Genomic DNA, 20,280 nt, shown 5'->3' on the forward strand with positions numbered 1-20,280 from the left:
CCGGGAGAGAATGAGTGCCACAGTGTCTTTCTTGAAGCTTCCCTTTATTTCCTTTTTCATCAGCCATCCCGCTGGACATTTCTTCAGCCACGGTCACTTCTAAGGTGGGGCATGAGATCGTCTGCATGTGTTTCAAGCTGCTCATGGATTTCCTGACGCAATTCTTCTTGAAATGTCTTGAAAAATAAAATACACACAACATCTTTTTAGCATCCTCTTGACTGTTTAGTGAGTTTAATCACACCATCCATTTTTTATACATCTTAATATATATTATCAGGATTTGTTCAAATAAAATAACTTTTATTCTATAGATAACTGATACACTGACACACACAGTCATTGCATATACTTTGCTGCAATCACCAGTCCTACACAACACATTTCCTGACACCTTGCAGGCATATGACACCTGAAATCTTAAACGTGTTTCTCCAGAGGTCTTGCTAATCTTCCCAAAAAAAATGAAACGCAGAGAAGTTGAAGAACAAAAAACATATACAAGCACTTACCCTGTGGTCTCTTTCCGTGCAGGTCGAGTCCAGGAGATGCCACAGAGACATTCTAGCCCCGGCTCTGGTATATCTCTAAAGGGAGATGTCCAGTGGTGTTAACGGGCGGGGTTTGGCAGCAGCCGTCTCTGGGTCAGCATCTATCCTGCTAGTCAGCAACAGCGATGATTTCTTCACAGCCTGGCTCAGCTTACCCTCCACTGACTTAGCTTACCGCCTGTTTGTGTAAGTCTTAAGCTATACAGTTGGTGTCAGAGACTTACATGTTCAAATTCCCGTAACTTTGAGGTCATTTACGGGGAGGGGGGAGGGAGGGGGGCGCTTTATGAAACCAACCTATGACTTATGAGATCACACACGTGCGTTAATGATCTCAGCCAATTAAAACAAATGACAGAACTCTCCCTCACAGTATGTAGACTAACTAACCTACATTACAAAAGCATTGCTTTAATTGGGAGTCAGATGAAACTGTCTGCTTTTTTTCTGTGAGCAAAACAAACGTTTTCTAAAGAATGAATTCAAATGAATGTTTCCGATTAATGCAAAACTCCAGCAACTTTCATTTCTATTTTAAGTTATTGAGTATTTCTTTACAATGCCCACAAGATGTCGCTGTGCACTAGTTTAATTTAACCGACTGTGGAAAATCACCCACTCCGTTAAAAAATCCCAACCTCATCAGGAAACTTAGAATATATCTGATTGACATGTGTGTTGCTTAACACTGTGTTTTCAATTTAATATTTGAAACAGAAAACAAGTTTGGTGGCTTCCTTTTTCTCTTTCCATGGCAGCAGTTGTTGTAATTTGCTCTATTTTCTGAGTCCTTTCTGCTGAAAACAATCAAAGTGGGGAATGTCTTTTATTTGGTGTGAATAATTTTGAGGACACCATGTACAGCTGTTCTTCTTCTTCTTGGGTAAATAAGTTGCACTTCATTTGTTTGGTCAGTAGATGACCTGGCAGATCTAGCATCTATGAGATACACCTCTAGGTCAAAACTGAACTTGCACATACATGGCATGCATATACATACAGACAGTATACACATACACACACACACACACACACACACACACACATATATATATATATATATATATATATGCAGTATATGGGGATAGACACCCTTTACTAATCCTGTGTATTTATTTTGCAAGCGTGAAACTAAGTTATGTAAACATAATTGCGTAAACACAAATTTAATGAATTGAGCAAACATAAGTTTAGTAATATGTGGACCACTGAATTTTGGAAAAAAGTTGGGTATATATTGTTTCCACTGTTATATTCGCATACTATACACATACTATACCCCACTTATTTTTTAGTTATACTGCTAGTTATACTAGACATGTCTTCATCAGTTTTCTCATAAAATTCACCTCCCAAAATCAATGGCCTACAGTCTCCTGCCTTAACAGTGACCCCTCCCCTCTACACTGTAGAGACAGACAGGGTTTGAGCAGCCTGAATGTATTAGGTAATTGAAAGGTTCTCGTGAGACTGATCCTGTAATTAAATGGACAGTGCTGGTCTGCACTCCATGCGTTTTCCCAGGAGAGCAGACTGAAATTGGACACTGAACAAATCACCTTTACAAAGCTGTGTTTTAAACTTAGATGTACTTTTTTCATGTGCTCACATCAAGTTTTGGTGTTTGTGGAGTTTCTCTTCTTTGCAGTTTCCACCACATATACAGTACATGTATAATATATAATATATAACTCAGTTTAGGAATCTGTCATGCGAATAAATAAAGTGTATGACATGACCTCTGGAACTCAGGGAAAAACTGATTGTGAACATTATGACTGGCAACTCCATTCTTTCTGATTTTATCTGCTGTAGTTATATAACTGTATCACCGTGCATATGTAGCCTATATGTTGCACAACACAGTTTGCAAGGAGTTTCAACTCAATTTGAAGTTATGACTTAAGAAAATCAAATATTTGTTTCCAAAAGTAAACATTAAGTTCCACATTTTAAGCTTCCAAACGTGAACGTGTTTTTACACAAATCATTTCAAGTGAATCCTTTAACGTGATCCAAACCTAGAGCTGCTCAGAGTGAGTTGAAACGTTCATGACTCCGTGCCTTTGTGTTTGTCAACTGGAAGCTGTCACAACAAAGCTGCGGTGGATGTTACGTAAGTGGTTTTCGTGGTGACGTTACAATTGAACTCTGATGCCGAAGCTGTACTAACAACTAGCTTAAGGAGCATCACCCAGGAAGTGCCTGTTGGGATTAAAAAGACTGTGGTTTGTTAGTGTAATGGGTGTTTGTGTTCCTTCCAGACCCCTAGTCAGGAAAGTTGTTTTTCCCTCATGACTGCCTCAAAGAAAGAAGACATGTGCATCCTTCCTCACACTCAACTTGAGAAGTCTGAGCTTCATTTGAATGCTGTTCATTCATTTAAAATCTTTATTTTACACCAATACTGCATTTCTATGCATCCTGGAAAAAAATGAATGAATATTTCATTGATTTATACTTAACCCACCGGCACACTGCACAGAAAAAAGTGCAGAGTCATTCTGGGGGTGGGTCTTGAATTTCATGGTGGAGCCTTAATTGAGAACATACCCGATCTTGGAATTTTCCACAGAACTACATTTTCTGGCAGTGGAAATGGTTGGATTCGCTTCGCAATGCATCCAGTTGCATAATTGTACCCTACAGAACATCGACCCATGTTGTACCTCTCAGTGCAGACTTGATGTATTTATGCTTCTTCTCATCACTATGAGGATTTGTCTTTTTTTGGCCAATGCTTCTTGAAAAAAAACCCCAATATATTTTGTTTTTAATTACTGAACAAAATAAAATTGCACACTATTTACTTTATATAATTACAATTAATTAATTATAATTATTTAATTAAAACTAACAATGCAGCAGAACTGATTACTTTTATGTTTTGTCTCAAAATAGTGGAAGAGAAAGTTTTATATATATTAAAAAAAAAAAAAGTCCCAATAAAGGAAAATGTTGTATTTTGCACAGTACAATGACAGTGAAGCTTTTGAAGGAAAAACTAATCGCGATGTTGTTCGTCCGATCTCACAGAAAAAGTGAGTATTGTTTGCCTTCACAATGAGATGGGAGTACTGGGACGGGATCACTTTAGAAGGACAGTGTTTGTTTACACAGGGTGTTGAACTGGGGCTCCAAGTTGATGATCAGTTTCCATCTTCACCTTGCTGCGCTTTCATTTTTGTCATAAATCATTACAACTGTGGAAGCGAGTTAAAGGAATGATGGGACTCTGAGCTTTTACATTTCCCAACGTGCACCATCATTGCCAGTAGAATTCCTGCCTTCTTTGTTCTCAGTCTTTGGACTGGTTGTATTTAAAATTATTATCACACACATGATAATAGCACATTATCACACCTTCTTTCTCATTCAACACTTTATTTTATTTTTTTACTCTTTATAAACCAGCTAATTATTTGTCGTTGGTTAAGGGCATGACTGAGCTTGCCCAAGTCTGAGCCGCTTTTGAAATGAAGTGTCATTAAAAGTTTACAGTCAAATGCGAGAGCACTTATAACTAATCCAATTTGTGGGACAAGGGTATTCTCTAATAGCAGATAAGATTGTTAACTGCAAGTACTCAAACTTAGATTCCGCTGTTGTTTCGTGTTAGTCCACATATACGCATTCATTTAAAAACAACTTATAGGGTAACCAACTAGCTGTACCTTTAAAGGTGCAGTCCCTCATATAGTGTCCAACAGACCCCCTCCATATTTCCACCCAGCTGACTCTCAGTGTTTTGAAACTCAATATAGTTGGGTGAGTTTCCAAACACGTGATCCAGGAAGAAATTTTGAGATTTGAGCTTTCTTTTCAAGAGTCACCCAAGGGCATTAGAACAGGTCAGCTTAGTTTAGCAGGGAGAACCAGCTAGCCTGACTCTGTCTCAAGGTAAAAAACCCCCAAAAAACCAAACACTTATCAACACCTCTAATGCTCACTACTCGACATCTTATATCTCTTTTACTTAATCTGTAAAAAAGCTGAAGTGTAAAATCTCTACAGCATTATGTGTGACTATTACTGTGACTCTGTGTTAATTAGTGAGCTGTGGAGGTGCTGGTTGGTGGATTTTGTAACATCAGGACAGAGCTGTTTCCCCCCGCTTCCACTCTTTAAGCTAAAGTAAGGTAACGCATCCCCAGCTGTAGCTTTAAAAAAAAAAAAAAATGGTGGTTTCAATCTTCTCAAAAGGGCAATTTTTCTAAAATTACATCTTTCTTTTTAGGTTTTTCATATGAAGGTGAACACTCACAACAATTTTCTATCTCTGAATCTGAATCTTTTGACCAGGTACATCAAAACTTGCCAAAGTTTGCAAAAACCAAATGATGCGTTAAATCACCCTGTCTTCAGCTGACCTCATACTTTGATGCAATTCAAGAACGTCCTACATTTGTTCCAGACTGGTTTTCTTGTAGGAAAGCATCACATGTGGGTCAGTGAAGATCAGTAGGGCACGACACGATTGTTAACATGGTTTGAGACTTCGATTGCCACTGTGGAACTGAATGCTTAAAACATTTCATGGCATTTTGGATTTATAAAATCCCTTAAATACCATAAAATATGTTTTCCTGAAAATTCCCATGAAAAAAGGCACGACTGTCACAGGACCTTTTCTCCGAATTGCTGTTTGGCTGTTTTTTTGTGTTGTTTTAGTTGCACAGGGACGGCTCTGTTCGGTTTTTGCTCACCCTGTGCTTACTTGTTTGACCTTTGTGAAATTCCATTATCTTTGTGGCTGGAGGATGGGGGTGGTGTTGCCTTCACAGCTCCTGAAGGTTTTGGAATGGGGGATCGTAAACTGCAGGACAGGATTTGACAGTGGGGGAGGAGAAAACGCAACAGGAGTACCAAGGAACCAAACTGTCCTGAAAGAAAGTCCAAGTAAAATAAAATCAGTTGTTAAAACTGGGTGTGCGTTAGATTTATTTAATACAAATGTGTTAGCAGCAGTGATGGATTGATGTTTTTTAAATTCTATTCAGATATGTGACTGTGAAGAAAACAAAGACAGTTGCAGGGGGGGTTCACTGCTGGTGAATTCGCCCTGCAGGATAGAGACTTGTTTCTTGAAAAAACAAGGCAAAGCTTTTTAACACTTTTGTAAATAACATGCATGTAGACGTGTAAACACACACACACACAAACACACACACACAAGAAGAACTTTTTGTCCCCGCTGTGTATAGGCAACTTGATACCAGGGGAGTTCAGCAAAACAGGATTGGAGGAAAAAAATTCTTTAAGAGCGTCTAGCCTGGTCTTGTCAGCCAAACACTGAGCAGAAAAACAGGTGAAACTTTGACCCATGTTTACAGCTTCTCATGTTTACAATGACTTTTAGTGCAGGTCATCTTACTTTACATATATGCTATTCGTAGCATATATGTAAATAATCTGTATATGCACTTCCCTGCCAAGATTAACACGAGATTAATGCCCCTCCCATGTTGGTTAGCTAAATGCCAGCAGCCAGTTGAAGACATTTGATGCAAACAAAAACTGACGGTGATGTAAAAAAAGGTGTGATGTACCAGACTATTTTCTTTCGTGTGGATATAGCCTTAGTATGGATTAAACCAATGAGATATGACATGTTAATTAGAGTTGGTGGAAGTCAGATTGTGTTACCTTAGGACAGAGCCAGGTCTTCATGCTAAGCTAAGTGGCTGTTGGCTGTATACCTTCTCTTGTAACCCTTGGCAAGTAAGCTAGCTAAACATTTTCCCCATGCAGTTAGCTTAGCATATAGACTGGAAGCTGGGGGGAAACAGATACACTAGCCCTGTCCAAAGGTAAAAACACCCACATACACTGCATTCAGGTAGTGTCAGCAAAATAGTAAAAACAAGAAAACTTTGTGTTCCAAGATGGTTACTCTGACTGCTGATCTTGTAGCAGCAATTAGCATTTTTCAGAGCTTTGCAGCAGTTCATTAAAAAAGGGGAACCCACGTGTATCTCCCTTTAAATTAGCTGATGTAACTGATACAGGTGGCTTTGCAGCTACCAGTTTGTTGACACCTCTGTAGTTGTTTTCGTGAAGTGATATCTTAATTGCCAGACGTCCTTAAGATCTTCAACCTGGAAATGCCACGTGATTAACTGTGTATCTTGTGCGTTTAATCTTTTCAAAACCAAAGTGTAAAAAAAAAAGTTGTGGACTTGTGTGCTGACATTGCCTTGCCTAGTGCAGTGACCTCCTGACGTCTTGTCACTGTGAAGCTGACTGGCTTTTCTCCCTCTTGCCAGTCTTTCTACTAAACTAACCACCTTCAAATTCACCATGCAGACAGTGGTATCAAAACAGAGACTAAATGAAAGTGGTATCAATATTCCCATCTAACTTTCTTAGCAAGAAAGCAAATTAGCTTGTTTCCCAAAATGTCAAACTATTCCTTTAAGACTTATTTTTTCTATCCCTGCATCTCAAGCATGACAGATTTCATTGTGGCACTTTTTAAATGTACAACAGTGCCAATCATTTATTTGTCCAGTGCATCCTATGATTTGAGAATGTCTCCCTGCGTTTACATGAAGTTTTGTATGTTGAAATGCATGGAGCTTATTTTTAGGCTTGTCGCTTCTTCTTCGTCTCCTGCTCTCTCATGTTTCTTATCACCGGGTCAGCTGTGGTGCACGTGCAGCAAAATGGCCAAACCTAATAGGACACAGGCACACAGAGTTTTTTTTGTGCTTAATTTCGATGTAGCCTGACTTGAACCTTGCTGTGTCCCATTATCCAGCCGGACGAAGTATTGTACTTTGTATCAGTAAAAAATAAGATCTAGGCTTTAAGGTCAGATTTAATCATGACAGTCAGTAAAGTTCTCACCATAAAAGTGCTGCGTGTTTGTTTGAAACGCTGATGACGTGTGTCACAATTGGTGGTGGTCTGATCTCTGTCCACGCTCCTGTGTCCAGTGTCCTCTAACCTCCCTGTGCAACTCTGCTTTCACAGCTGCTCAAGTTTCCGACCATTAGGACAGCCACGTTGGGACAGTTTGCAATACATGTCCCCGAGACCCGCTGATGGGTGGGTGGTGGGTGGTGGGGGTGTGGTTGGGGGTGGGGACGAATAATAGCCAGTGTATTGATAGCAGTGATAGCCGGGGCCCTCCAAAACAGAAGGAACTGTATTCATGTGATGAGATTAGACCTAAGGCAGCCAAGGATGGTGCTTCATTTGCTGTTTGGACTCAAGATATCTGATTAGGTTTAGAGCCTCTGATTGAATTGCAGTTCAGATACCATTTTATTTACAATGAATAGTCTGTGTTGTGTGATGAAAAGGTCAAAGTGAGATTATGTAGTGTGTCTTGATATGCGATACTACTCTCACTTTTCTCTGCATTGTTTTAAAACAAGAACCAGAGTTGTGGTTTGTAAACTATGTTCTTTGTTCTGTGCACTATACATAAGCTACTCTTGACCTGCCTGTTATGTAATAGGCTCATATGGAGCACCACCCCCGCCTCTCCTCTACACACCAGATTGCCTGAGCTTAGACTCCGGCTGCCATGGAAACGGGGCTCAAGGCGTTATGTTTTTCTTCACGAGCCTTCCCATTTGGTCCAGTTTATCAGCCCAGGTTATCCTATCTGAAAAATCAACATTTATCCTTGCACTGTTGCTTAGGTGACGCATTCGCACACTTTCACACCCCTCTCTACAAACAGAACAATGGGATCAAGTAACAGGATAAAACGGGGGGGACGACTTGTAATGCAGTAGGAACATTTGAATGGGTTGTGCAACGGTAAAATATGCAGTACAGTATGTGCACACGTATACAAGGCATTTCGATTGGGCTCAATCTGCAACCAATTGCACATCTAGGATTTTGTCTGATATGTCCCTTTGCAAAAGGCATTTATGTGTACAGTAAGATTTCCTGCGCTCAGTTTGTGAATGTAATTTAAGGAGGCCAACGCAACGTGATTTGGACTTCTTAGTTTGGCAGTGGACTCCGAGCCAAATTGAATTTGGTGTGTTCTCAGACTGATGTCAAACACATCGCTGCAAGCAAATACCACTATAGCACTACAACTGCAGTTTATTTAATCGCATCCGTGCTAAATCAAGAAGAAAAAAAAATACAGAGCATTTACCAGAACTGTTATCTAGTGCCTCTGTGGAAATGAACTAAAATAAGCTCAGCTGTAGTTTTATTTTGATTGTAAACACCACATCTTATCTCCAAATTTGATTTAATTCAGTACAAACTGTCGTCATCACTTCGACAATGATATTAGTTGAAACTGATCATGACAAAGTAAACCTTTCTAAACATCTCACCTCAATTCAACTTCAATGAAGGCTGAGTTTAACTCAAGCTGAATGCCCTTATAAGGAAAACCGTCCCCGACCCTCTGGTGTGCTGTCATAATTCACACAAACACACCTTCATCCTTGCTGAATGAAGCGATTAGGTAACTTGCTTTAGATCTACAGCACCCTTTATATCCCACGTGTTCTCCTCATGAACCTTTACACCAGGTTTAATAGAGCGGAGCACGGTCAGGTCTTGGTCATGGTATAATTTTGTACAGATCAGCGAGTAAAGCATGGCATGAAACTAACACTGGGGTCACCCGAGCAGACAATGGTTTTCCCTTAAGCACTAAATACTTTTCAGACTTAGCTTTTCTTCGTCCACTCATAAAGATCTGTACATGACTGACACATGGCCGCCCAACGAACATGACCACAGCTTTTTTCCTTCACCGGCCACCTGTGAGAAAACTAAATCTAGTCTTTGTGACGTCTCACTGAAGGTTACAACTGTACAAGAGACAGAGCGTGAGATGCAACTTTTACTGGAGTACTTCTTTAGGTCACCCTGTCACCCTGCTGACACCAGTGATCCCAGTTCATGGCCTTTAGACTAAAATAAAAACTGAAACACAAATCATTTCATTCAGTTCTTTCATGTTAAATTTAGGATAAATTCCTAAATGGGAAGGTTAAGTCATTCGAAGATAAACTTACTTAAGTTGCACATTATCATAGAGTTATTTAATAGCAGTAACTTGAAAACAATGTCTGCTTTTATTTCTGTCAGTGATTTTATATTTTCATTTTAATGCATAGTGGACAACAAGAACGCAGCCTTTCGGACAATTAAAGTTCCAACAAACTCAGGCCTGATTTAAATCTCTGCAAATTCATTTTCACGTCGGAGTGAAACGAATGGATAACAGTGCCTGAACAACATGATGAGCAGTAATGAAAATTAGAACTTGAAATAATTTGTGGTAACCCTGTAGGAGGCGGGTAGAGGAAACAATGACCTGAGTTCTGCACAATAGAACAAGTTACGAAAACATGTTGCAAGCAAAACAAGCAGAGAAAAGATAAATATCCATTTAAGACTGTTCTCGGCACCAAAAAGTTTGAAACTAAGTTGGTTTTTTAAAACCCAAAACAAACATGTTTAGCCTGAATGTGAGGAATGAGTCGCCCTCACCAGCTCCATACATACTGTACATACTGTACATTCACTGCATCATCTAACCCAAACCCTAACCTGCCTTCACATCCAGTTTTTTTGCAGTGCTTTCGAAATGAAAGGAACCGTACAACATGGTATGAATTAAGTGAAACTAGAGATAGTCACAACACTGAACCAGATAGTTTGACTGCAATAAAAACAACATGGTGAGGAGCACTGTAGGAGAGCACAGCATGTGCAATTTAATGTGAAAAGTTAAAAAAAAAAAAAAAAAATCTGCCTTTTAATAATCAGTTAAAGCTGTTCTTCTATAAATGTGACAATTTCAGCTCTAATTACTAAATTGTGATAGTCACCTAAGCACCTAATGCAATACAGTGAGTGTTACAGCATATGATACAACTAACTTCTCAAGTCTTCAGACAGATTTTGGTTGGAACTCCCCATCCTCCCTTTACTTTCCTGACCTACTTTAAGAGCTAGTGCATAGGTTATCCAGGCTTGTGTCAAAACAACATACCAGACAGACACACTATTTTTGGACTGAAACATGCCGTAGAAGAACAAGGCTCCCGAAGAGTCAGCAAAAGTCTGTGCGCTCACGTGCAAGTTGTCAGCACCTGGGCAGTGAATGATAAATCTGTTTGCAGGCCCTTTGACCGGTTTGACGTCATGTTGATTTTCTAATGACGACACTCTGGTCTGCTCAGCTGTCTGAATAAGTAGAAGGATGTGGATTTCACTTGTCTTAATTAAGCACCATTTGTATAGTATTACAGTCGCATTTTTCCCTTAACGCCGGTCACATTTCGGAGATTCAGATCAGCTGACAGTATGGATGTGACACAACCGGTTTCTGTCAGAATATAACATACACCAGGAAACGTTTGGATTAAACCGACAAACTCAGATGTAAAAATGTTAGCTGTTTATTAAAGAGTTCTTGCAAGTCACATTTACAAGTGAAAAAAAAACAAAAAAACAAGACATGCATTAATTAAAAAAAAAAAACGACAAAAAAAACCCAAAAACATAGAAATGTAGATTGGCTTACACAATGACCTTAACTATCTATACATGACAGAGGCCAAGGACTACTAACAACATTCAGATGCCTTTGGGATCGTTTGTGTCAGAGGTACAAGATCTACAGCAATCTCCTGCTGCACTTGGACAGTTTATTAGTACAAGTTAAAATCATTACAATAATGCACTTCTATACAAATTATCAGCTACCGTGACAGAACGCCTTGCTGACAGAAAGGCAGTGTTTATGTTATCAAAGAACTTCCGCATACAACTGAATCCACAGAGAATGCAGGAACACCTCATTGTTTCATCCGTCAAGTAAAAAAAAAAAATAATAAAAAAAAAAAATTTAAATCCTGAACTTCTGAACTAGACACAAGGCTAAATACAGTACTGGAAATGACTGTTTGTTTCGCATTGTTCATTTGCTGTAATCTGTGGGCTCTTCTCCCTCTTCTTTCAGTAAACACGTGCGCACCAGAGACTCCGTGACGATGTAAGGGTCGCAGTTGGCGGACGGACGGCGGTCCTCGAAGTAGCCCTTCTTGTCCTGCCCCACAGAGCGAGGGATGCGGATGCTGGCGCCCCGATTGGCCACGCCGGCTGAGAACTCCTCGATGTTTGAGGTTTCGTGATGACCAGTGAGGCGTCTGGCGTTGTCCAGCCCGCCTTTGGGATCGTAGGCCCCGATGTGATACCTGTGTCTCTTTGACAGCCTTTCGATCGCCTCTTCGATGACCCTGCGAGGAGCAGATGGGCTTAGGATCACGCTCAAAAAAAAAAAAAAAAATCAAGAAATTCAAAATTTTTAATGCACTGATACAGTTAAAGGTCACCCTTACTTCAGTCCACCATCCTCTCGCATTTCCTTCGTGCTGAAGTTGGTGTGGCAGCCGGCGCCGTTCCAGTTCCCTGTGATAGGCTTGGGGTCAAAAGACACCACCACGCCGAAATCCTCACACACCCTGTGAAGGATGAAGCGGGCAACCCACAGATGGTCCCCCATGTTGATACCTTCACACGGCCCGACCTGGAACTCCCACTGACACACAACACAGGCGGTATCATTAACTGATTAATAATGGTTATTACTTTATTTGACAACTGAAATAAAAAGCATTTTGCCGGACAGTACCTGAGCTGGCATGACTTCAGCATTGGTTCCACAGATCTGAACTCCAGCATACAGGCAGGCTCTGTAGTGCGCCTCCACTATGTCTCGTCCGTATGCCTTATCTGCTCCCACTCCACAGTAATACGGCCCTAATCAAGCAAGGAAACCAAATATTACCACCCCGCTGGCCGTTACTGTTTCTCACGTATTATATGTCAGTAAACAATGAGACAAGCCAGAAAAACCCGACACTCACCTTGTGGACCTGGGAAGCCGTTGGAGGGCCAGCCAAAGGGATGTCCATCTGTGCCCAGGAGAGTGTACTCCTGCTCCATACCGAACCATGGGTGGTTATTCTCCACCATCCTCATGACCTGTTTGCAGGTGTGACGCAGGTTGGTTTCTGTTGGAACGGGAATCAGAAGTTAGCTTCCATACAGTACGAGACAGCTTTAACTGCAACGACGCTCGGGTTTCTTCTTCTTCTGCTCACCTGCTGGCTTACGGTTGTACTTGAGCACTTCACAGAGCACCAGCTTGTTGGGGTCCTTCCTGAACGGGTCCCTGAACATAGCTGAAGGGACCAGGAACATGTCGCTGTTGGAGCCCTCCGATTGGTAGGTGCTGGAGCCGTCAAAGTTCCACTCAGGAAGATCTGACACAGGAAAACAACCGATATCAATGATCTATTTCAAAAGCTTAAAACTGTATTTAATCGTTGTTTTCCTGAACGCTGTTATTGACCATAGCGGAGCCAGATCTTACCCTCAATCGTCTTCGGTTCAGAATCCAAAGTTCTGGTCTTGCAGCGTAGTCCCTCTCCAGAGCCATCTATCCAAATGTACATGGCTTGGACCTTGTCCCCCTGAGGGAGGTCCATGTACTGCTGCTTTACAGCTTTGTTCAGTTTTGAACTTGCTGAGGTGGCCATTTTCTTGACCCCAAGACCTACAGAGTGAAGAAGGGCACACTAAGCATCACACAGTAGAGCCACTCTATCCGGATCCACATGCTAAAATTATATACCCCCCCCCCCCAAAAAAAAATCCAATCACATGAAGCACAGAACAAAGAGGTTAAGCTGAATGTTACTGACAAGGGAAATCTCCAAGAGATACTACTTTATGACAGACAAAAACAACAACAGCAACAACATCATCAAGGATTCAGACAACAACCTGCTCCTCTATTCCTCTAATTCAAATGTTTAATAAAGGCTCATACAAGGCAAGTGAAGTGAAAACAACTTTTAACACCCGGTGACGTTAACTATCACGTAAATCCGAGGAATGTAAACATGTAAACACTGAAACCACAGGTTCAAACAAGAGAAAGTTTCAGCAGCACACGAACAGAAAACAAACCCAGCAGCAGACGTCCAAACGCTCCTACCTTATGTTAAGTGTAGAAAAAAATTAAAAGCTGAAAAGCGTCTCCAGATAAGTGGTCGCTGTGAAGGTGTCTATTGTTGTTCATTCCTACTTGCTTCACTGCTTCCACGTTGGATTTATAGCGCTGCAGAGCATCCCCGCCGCTTCTGATTGGCCAAAAGAAAACGTGATCGGTCCGTGATGAGGACATGTGGGAGTCACTGGCTTCACTGTTGGTGAATAACAAAAGGGGGGGAAACACCCCCATTGTAAAAAAAAAAGAAAAAAGCTTCCACTTTTTCACCATACTTTAATTAACATCTGTGAAGCCAGAAAAACAAAAACAATAACAAAAAACAAAACAAAACACACACCCAGAGAAGCGAAAGAGAGTAAAGCACGATTTAAAAAGTGGCACACGGTGAGAGAAAGACACACATTCAGACTGGTGGTGAGCGCAGAGTGTATGGGAGTGATAAACAAGTTGTGCGCCCCCTAGTGACACTGAGTCACACTGAACACGATTCTCATAAACAAGAACAATTTGTTCTCAGAGGTTCAAATGTTCAGTGGACAACCAGACCCAGAATTCAAACAACCGTGGACCACTGCTTCACCAACAACACGGGCTACTGAGAATTATCTTTTCACGCCACTTTACACTTTTACAAGATTTTTTTTTACGTACAAAACAAGAAGAGCTTATAAAATGTTCTGTTTTCTCATGAATGAGTGTGCACAAGTTGATTAATCAATTAGTCGTAACATTAAAAGGACTTTTTATTCATTGTTTAATTAACTTTTCATACAAACGTTTCACGGGTTCTAGCTTCCACACGTGAGGATTTTGCACCTTATTCTTGTCACAGAGGTGATGTGATGGCCATTTTTCACTGTTATAATTCAAACCAAACAATTTATTGATTAATTAAGAAAACAATCAGCAGATTAATCCATAAGAATAATAATCAGTTGCACCTACATATAAAATCGTCAAAAAATAACTTCACCTCAACCTACAAGATTAAAATGCTGCGTAGCCTGAGTGATAATAATCTAATGATAAATATATATAATATTATCACAATCACAGTGTGTTATTAATACTTTTACTTGAGTGATGGATCTGAATACTTCCTTCACCACTGCCAATAATAATATGTCTTATCCACCTACTAATGCACAGGCATGTTGTTTCACGTCAGCATATTACATAATGTGCTACTGTACTATACCACATGCTAACAGCCTTGTGGACATTGGGGTTATGCTGTCAGTATTTACAGGGTTGTTGCAATGGGAAACTTAAAGGATGGTGTTGTCTGTGGCCTTAAATCACCATGTGATTTGTTTTTGTTAAAACAGGTTTGCTTGATAGAATAAAACAAACAGTGAGTATTATGTTGTAGCATTCACTTTGTTTCCAGGTGTCTGCTCTCTTTGTGTCAGCACACACACACGTTTCTGGTAAAACGTTATAAGCTCTTGAGTCAGGTGTGCATTTAAAGGATCAAACAATATAAAAGTTAAACGGCAAAAATAATTTCTTATCCAGCAAAGATCACTTTATTCATTTTATTAGTTAATTGTGTTCATCTTTTGTAGAGAGATACAAATGGGTTAGAAAATGAAGAAGAATATATAAATAAATACAACAAATGCAGATGCAGATTGAGTATGAAAATGATGTGAATCATATGGCATGACTCTCACAGTCAGCAGATCTCAGTGCAGTTTAACACTATGGGAGTTTGTTGTATGTTGCAAGGATACTATACAAAGGAACACTGAAGCTGGTCTGGGGGCGTATCAAGCTATGCTACCATGTATAGACACATATGCTATCATCATCTTCATTACTGACTGTACTTGGTGTATATGCCGTGTATATGATATATTTACCACAATGTGTCAGACTCAGGCATGTAGTTCATTAGTGAACTTGTCATTGCATCTGGCAGTTGTCCAAACAAGACAGAAAAATCTTGGCGGACACCAAGGTTTTTTTTCTTTTTTTTTTTACTTTACTCAGCAAACAACACTGGCTCGTTGAAAACAAGTCTGTGCATTTCAAGATGGTTCAACAACTTTGAGAACAGGTAACAGGAAGAGTCATTGTTCATAGACACAAGTAGGTCATTGAAGGCTTAATTAGAGATCATGAGAAGGCAGTGTATGATATTTCAGATATGTTTTCACTTGTCTCCCTTCACAGCAGCAATGTATCAATCCATGCTTGAGGACACTTAAGCAAGACAGGTCTAACGTTTGAACCCTGCTGCTCAGAGTTTTATGTTGTGTTGGAATTAGAAAGGTGATTTGGTTGGTGGCGGTTATCTGTCAGAGAATGATGAGGTTGATGCGGTTGCACGCAAAGGAAAGACAACTGTGGAGGCAAAGAGAGGCCATTATAATTAGAATGGTGTAATACTGAATACTTACTGTTGAAATGTAAACACCACTGAATTTATATGATTTAAAAACCATATATTTTTCTTTTCATTTCTGAAACATAATTTCGGTTTAGCCCACTTAATTCAACTTATATTTTTTCAAATCAAAAAATTCAAATGAAACAGTTGCTCAAACTGGACCAGTGAAAATCAGACAAACATTAAAATCCATCAATTCCTGAATGTTCTCTTCTGCTCATAACGTGATCCAAGAAAAAAAAAAAAATCTGAACAAAAGAAAAAAAGAAAGAAAAATTAAGATCTCTGGAAACAATCATCTGGAAACCAAAAGAAAAAGAAAGTTGTTTTTTTTTTTTTAAATTGCAAAACTTAAAGATGAATGAAAATTAAAAAAAGAGAAACAGAATTTTCTGATTGAAATACTCTCCAAGTGCTACTCAATACATTAGTGGTGCAAAAAATTCAACAAAGAAATTCTAAAGTACTGCTGTGAGACAAAAGAGTGACTTTATTTATGAAGTAATGCTACAGAAAACTTAACATGAAGGAAGCATTATTATAGTACTCCCTCAGACGGGGTTGCCAAAGCTCAAAATAGCAGAAGAAATTCGCACTTTTTCTTGCCAATAGCTGATAGGTTAATATGTTGGCAGACGGAGAGGTGAATGAAACAGGTTTTTTCCACTTAGATTATGGAAAACTCTGCAGTGCTTTATAATTATTTGGCTCTTTATGAGAATGACAACTGGTATATGAAGCATGGGGGAAGTGTAACTGTGTGCTCAGCATAACACAGACCAATAATTTTTGAACATAATATTTTTTAATGACAAACAGGCATCTGTTGTTTTTTAATTCTGGAAGGACTCTGAAACAGAATAAGGCCATGGCACTTTGTGAAATCAGGGTGAGCTCACATACAGAGAAGCGGATCTAGGCTGGCAGAAGAGGAATGAGCCCCCTGGTAGTGCCGTTAATTTCCAAAGAAACCAAGATTTGTTCAATGGAAACCAGCCCAGAGTGCAGATGTCCTGAGACTGAGACAGCTAGTGTGGGTTACAGTCAGAAGAGAGGACAGACCTGAACAAAGGAACAATACAAGCAAGTAAACAAGCTTCACTCTGTCTCTGTGAAACTGAAACCGTAGTGAAATGAAACCTCCAGAACAAGTGATTCAAGCACACCTGTGTGAAATCCCCTCTCTGTTCCTCCCTGTCAGTCCACCATCACGACATGCAGACTGACAGCCTGCGTGTGCGTGTCCTTTGCTTTTTTGGCCTGACTGCAGCTGCTGACCCTTTGGCAGGATCCCCAGGGCGTTTCTCTGAAGGGGTCCATGTTTGTACATTTCATACAACGCAAGCTATATAATGCAGTGTTCTGGGGCCTACTGAAGTCTTTCTACAGGCCATAGCGTGACCATCACTCAGCTGTTATTTCCTCATTGCCACATGCTCCATTACATAGTCATCTAAAACTATTTAAAAAAACCTTTCAATCTTCTTACACGACAAAACAGCTGGACAATGTTCTCTGCACTTTGTGTTTGTTGTCATGAGCGACATGAGATCTGTGGTGAGACTGTGACATCTAGTGGCTAAAAGGCAGAAGAGCAGGAACTGTCTCCTTGTCTGTCGAGCCGTTTGCAGTCACTGTGTTTCTGTGGTGCATTCCCATCACACAACCTTACAGATAATCTGACTGTTACATTATTCCAACAGGGAGCTGACGTGTCCGGGATACCGATCCGGCAGTTACCCACGCAACTTCCTAACTGTCATAATTCATTTAAATTGTTCAGGGAGCAGGCGTTTGAGGTTGAGGAGGGATTACATGAAAACAAACAAAGGAATGTCCAAAGGGCAGCCAGAGTAAAATCCCTCGAAGCCCTTTATTAGATCTTTATCTGCTGTAAACATGTAAGAAAAAAATTCAAGGTCCAGGAAAACTCACAGAGATTGAGATCTTCAGTGGTGAAGAATTGTCCCTCTAATATTCATTGTAAACAACATTTTCTTGTCAGTACTTGTAATTAGAAATTAGTTTGTTCTTATGTAGACATGTAACATATTGAGCATTCACTGTCCATTTTCTCCTATGCACATGGGTCGGCGATTTTAGTCATCTGACATCTGGATCTTAAGCTATCAGAGCTAGGCGGGCAAATGTTAGACAGCTCAGCTCCCTGGAGAAGTCCTGTCCTGTGGCCAATGATTTTTAAAATGTAACTGCTTTATTCATTTACTAGTTTTAATTCCCTGATGCGATTGTTACGGAGAGGAGGGCACCTCTGCAGATAATTCGGCTGCTGGAAACAAGATGTCTCCTAATGCATGCATCAGTGTATATGTGCACAGGAGGCTCCAAGTTCCCACATCACATTTGTGTAAGATGCACATTGGACCACAACTAGCTACCTAACTTTACTGCAGTGTCACAAAATCCTGCTCAAATGTTAAAGTGAGATTTAAGGTGAGAACAGAGAAACTTGAACATTAAAGCAATTCTAGTATCAAACTCTGCACAGACCGTACATCTTCCTGCACAATGAAGCTCAAACATACAAATGACAATCAGTGTGGAAGGGGACTCTGTGTGTATTGCTGATTTTAGCTGCTCTCAATTCAAATTCAGTCACTCCGTGCGACTGAATAAGGTCTCTTTCTTTACCTGATGCACTCACTTTTAACCACAGGGTGGTGCAATTACTCCACCTACCACAGACGGTACTCTTCCTCTCCCGGGAGACTGCTGAGAGCCACAAACATCGTAAATCTTATTTTAGAAAGCCATGGGTAGTAACATCCAAAGTTGATCTACAAGTTGTTTTTATTGTGGTTGATGGTCCTGACATCTGGACAGTGTTTTGTGCCACAGTGCCTCCTGTAACATGACTGAGTGAGAGAAGATGAATAATTCTGTCACTGGCTGAAAATCAAAAAAAATTGGTGGATTTCTTTTAAAATGAATCAATAAATACATAAAACCAAATTCTGCGTTTGGTAATGTAACTCCTGCACATGTTTGAGGGCAGATATATTGGCCTGGTTATGAGCTCTCTGTCTCTCTCTTTTGCCTTGGAATACTAAATATTTGGGGGGGGGGGGATTTAAAAAACCATTAAGTGGGACACATAAAAGGGAGTCAGGCACTGTGATGGTCATTTCACCCCTCAAACAGAAATGGTAATTGGCTAATTTCTGTTCTAACGTGTGCCATAAAAGCCTCGCCAGCCCTTTTAATTACGCCTCCATGAAAAGACTTGCTTTGCACAATAAAAAAAGGTGTCAATTAGTATGCAGAACAATGTTTAACATATCAGAAAATTAATCTACACAGCACTTTGAATTAAAAGTTTCTTTTTGGAATAACTAGGGCAGGCCAGCTGAGAATGCTATTGTATGTGGTCTAAATTACTCCTTTGTTACCGCTGTTGAAAAGCAATTAAAACAGGGATTCGAGTGTGGTCATATTCTCCACAAACCTGTCAGTGTTATATAGTGGAAATAAAAAAGCTCTATGTCTGCTGTATCTGTTCAAATTGAGGCTCGGGCTCATTTATGTCGAGCCTTGAAGTGAATTGGATTCTGAAAGGATAAAGTATGGAGAAATTGGAAGATATAACAGAGAGTCAAGGATGATTCTTGCCAAAGGAAGTCCTGTTTACTCATGTTATTGTTACGGAAGAGATGAGCTTATCTGATACCTCGCTCTTATTAATGATGAAGGACTGCGCGGCTTAAAAGCTGCCTAAGGCCATGTTTTTATGCAGCTGGACTACATTTCTCCTCCTTACATCCTCCAGTTGCTTCATGAGTAGTTGTATAGCATAATGCTTTCATGTTAAAGATGTTTAAAAAGCACAAACATGCTGGTTTTATTTTTATTATTTTGTTACATGTAGCTGTCTTTATTTTTCTCCTATATCTAAATGATCAGATTGTCACACCCCGGCTAATTAGGTGTACATGGCTTAAAAAACAATACAATTTTCCACCAGCTCTCAGGTCTGATCAATTTCACCCGGCTTCTCCATCTAAATGCCAGCAGCTCACGTCCTGGTGAATCACCCCAGAGGCTGTCGACAGCGGCTCATTTCCCTAAAACACACTCTTTTAATTAAACAAACGGGCATAATAAAGGAGAGAAAAGAAAAGGAGATGCTCCTGCTATTCCCGCGCGAGGGAGAGGTTCATTAATATTTAGAGACCCTGTGGGCTTCAAGGCTTTTTTTCTGCTGTTCTGCTCGGCCTTTGCCAGTAATAAGGCAGAAAGGCATCAGGAGGCATGCTGCTACTGCAGTCTTTAAATGACTGTACACTTAGCTCTGGTTA

At 40.1% G+C, this 20,280-nt stretch overlaps 1 protein-coding gene across 1 annotated transcript; it reads right to left on the reverse strand.

Annotated features, from left to right (window-relative positions):
- Positions 1 to 10,949: 10,949 nt before the first annotated feature.
- Positions 10,950 to 13,638, reverse strand: LOC111231924 (glutamine synthetase-like). The gene is made up of 7 exons (XM_022759201.1): positions 13,555 to 13,638; positions 12,928 to 13,110; positions 12,656 to 12,817; positions 12,419 to 12,565; positions 12,184 to 12,311; positions 11,891 to 12,090; positions 10,950 to 11,788 (listed from the first exon to the last, which is right to left on the reverse strand). Exons 2-7 carry the CDS (start codon positions 13,091 to 13,093, stop codon positions 11,470 to 11,472), a joined length of 1,122 nt encoding a protein of 373 aa, XP_022614922.1. The 5' UTR covers positions 13,094 to 13,110; positions 13,555 to 13,638; the 3' UTR covers positions 10,950 to 11,469.
- Positions 13,639 to 20,280: the final 6,642 nt, after the last annotated feature.

This window comes from Seriola dumerili, unplaced genomic scaffold, assembly GCF_002260705.1.
Source record: "Seriola dumerili isolate Sdu_G_001 unplaced genomic scaffold, Sdu_1.0 BDQW01000321.1, whole genome shotgun sequence".
In the NCBI taxonomy this organism is placed as follows: Eukaryota; Metazoa; Chordata; class Actinopteri; order Carangiformes; family Carangidae; genus Seriola; species Seriola dumerili.

Coding starts and splice junctions, on each gene's coding strand:
- LOC111231924 (XM_022759201.1), bottom strand. CDS start 13,093: ATGGCCACCTCAGCAAGTTCAAAACTGAACAAAGCTGTAAAGCAGCAG. Junction 12,566..12,655: donor GTACAACCGTAAGCCAGCAG/GTGAGCAGAAGA, acceptor CCGTTCCAACAG/AAACCAACCTGCGTCACACC. Junction 12,312..12,418: donor CGGCTTCCCAGGTCCACAAG/GTGAGTGTCGGG, acceptor TTGCTTGATTAG/GGCCGTATTACTGTGGAGTG.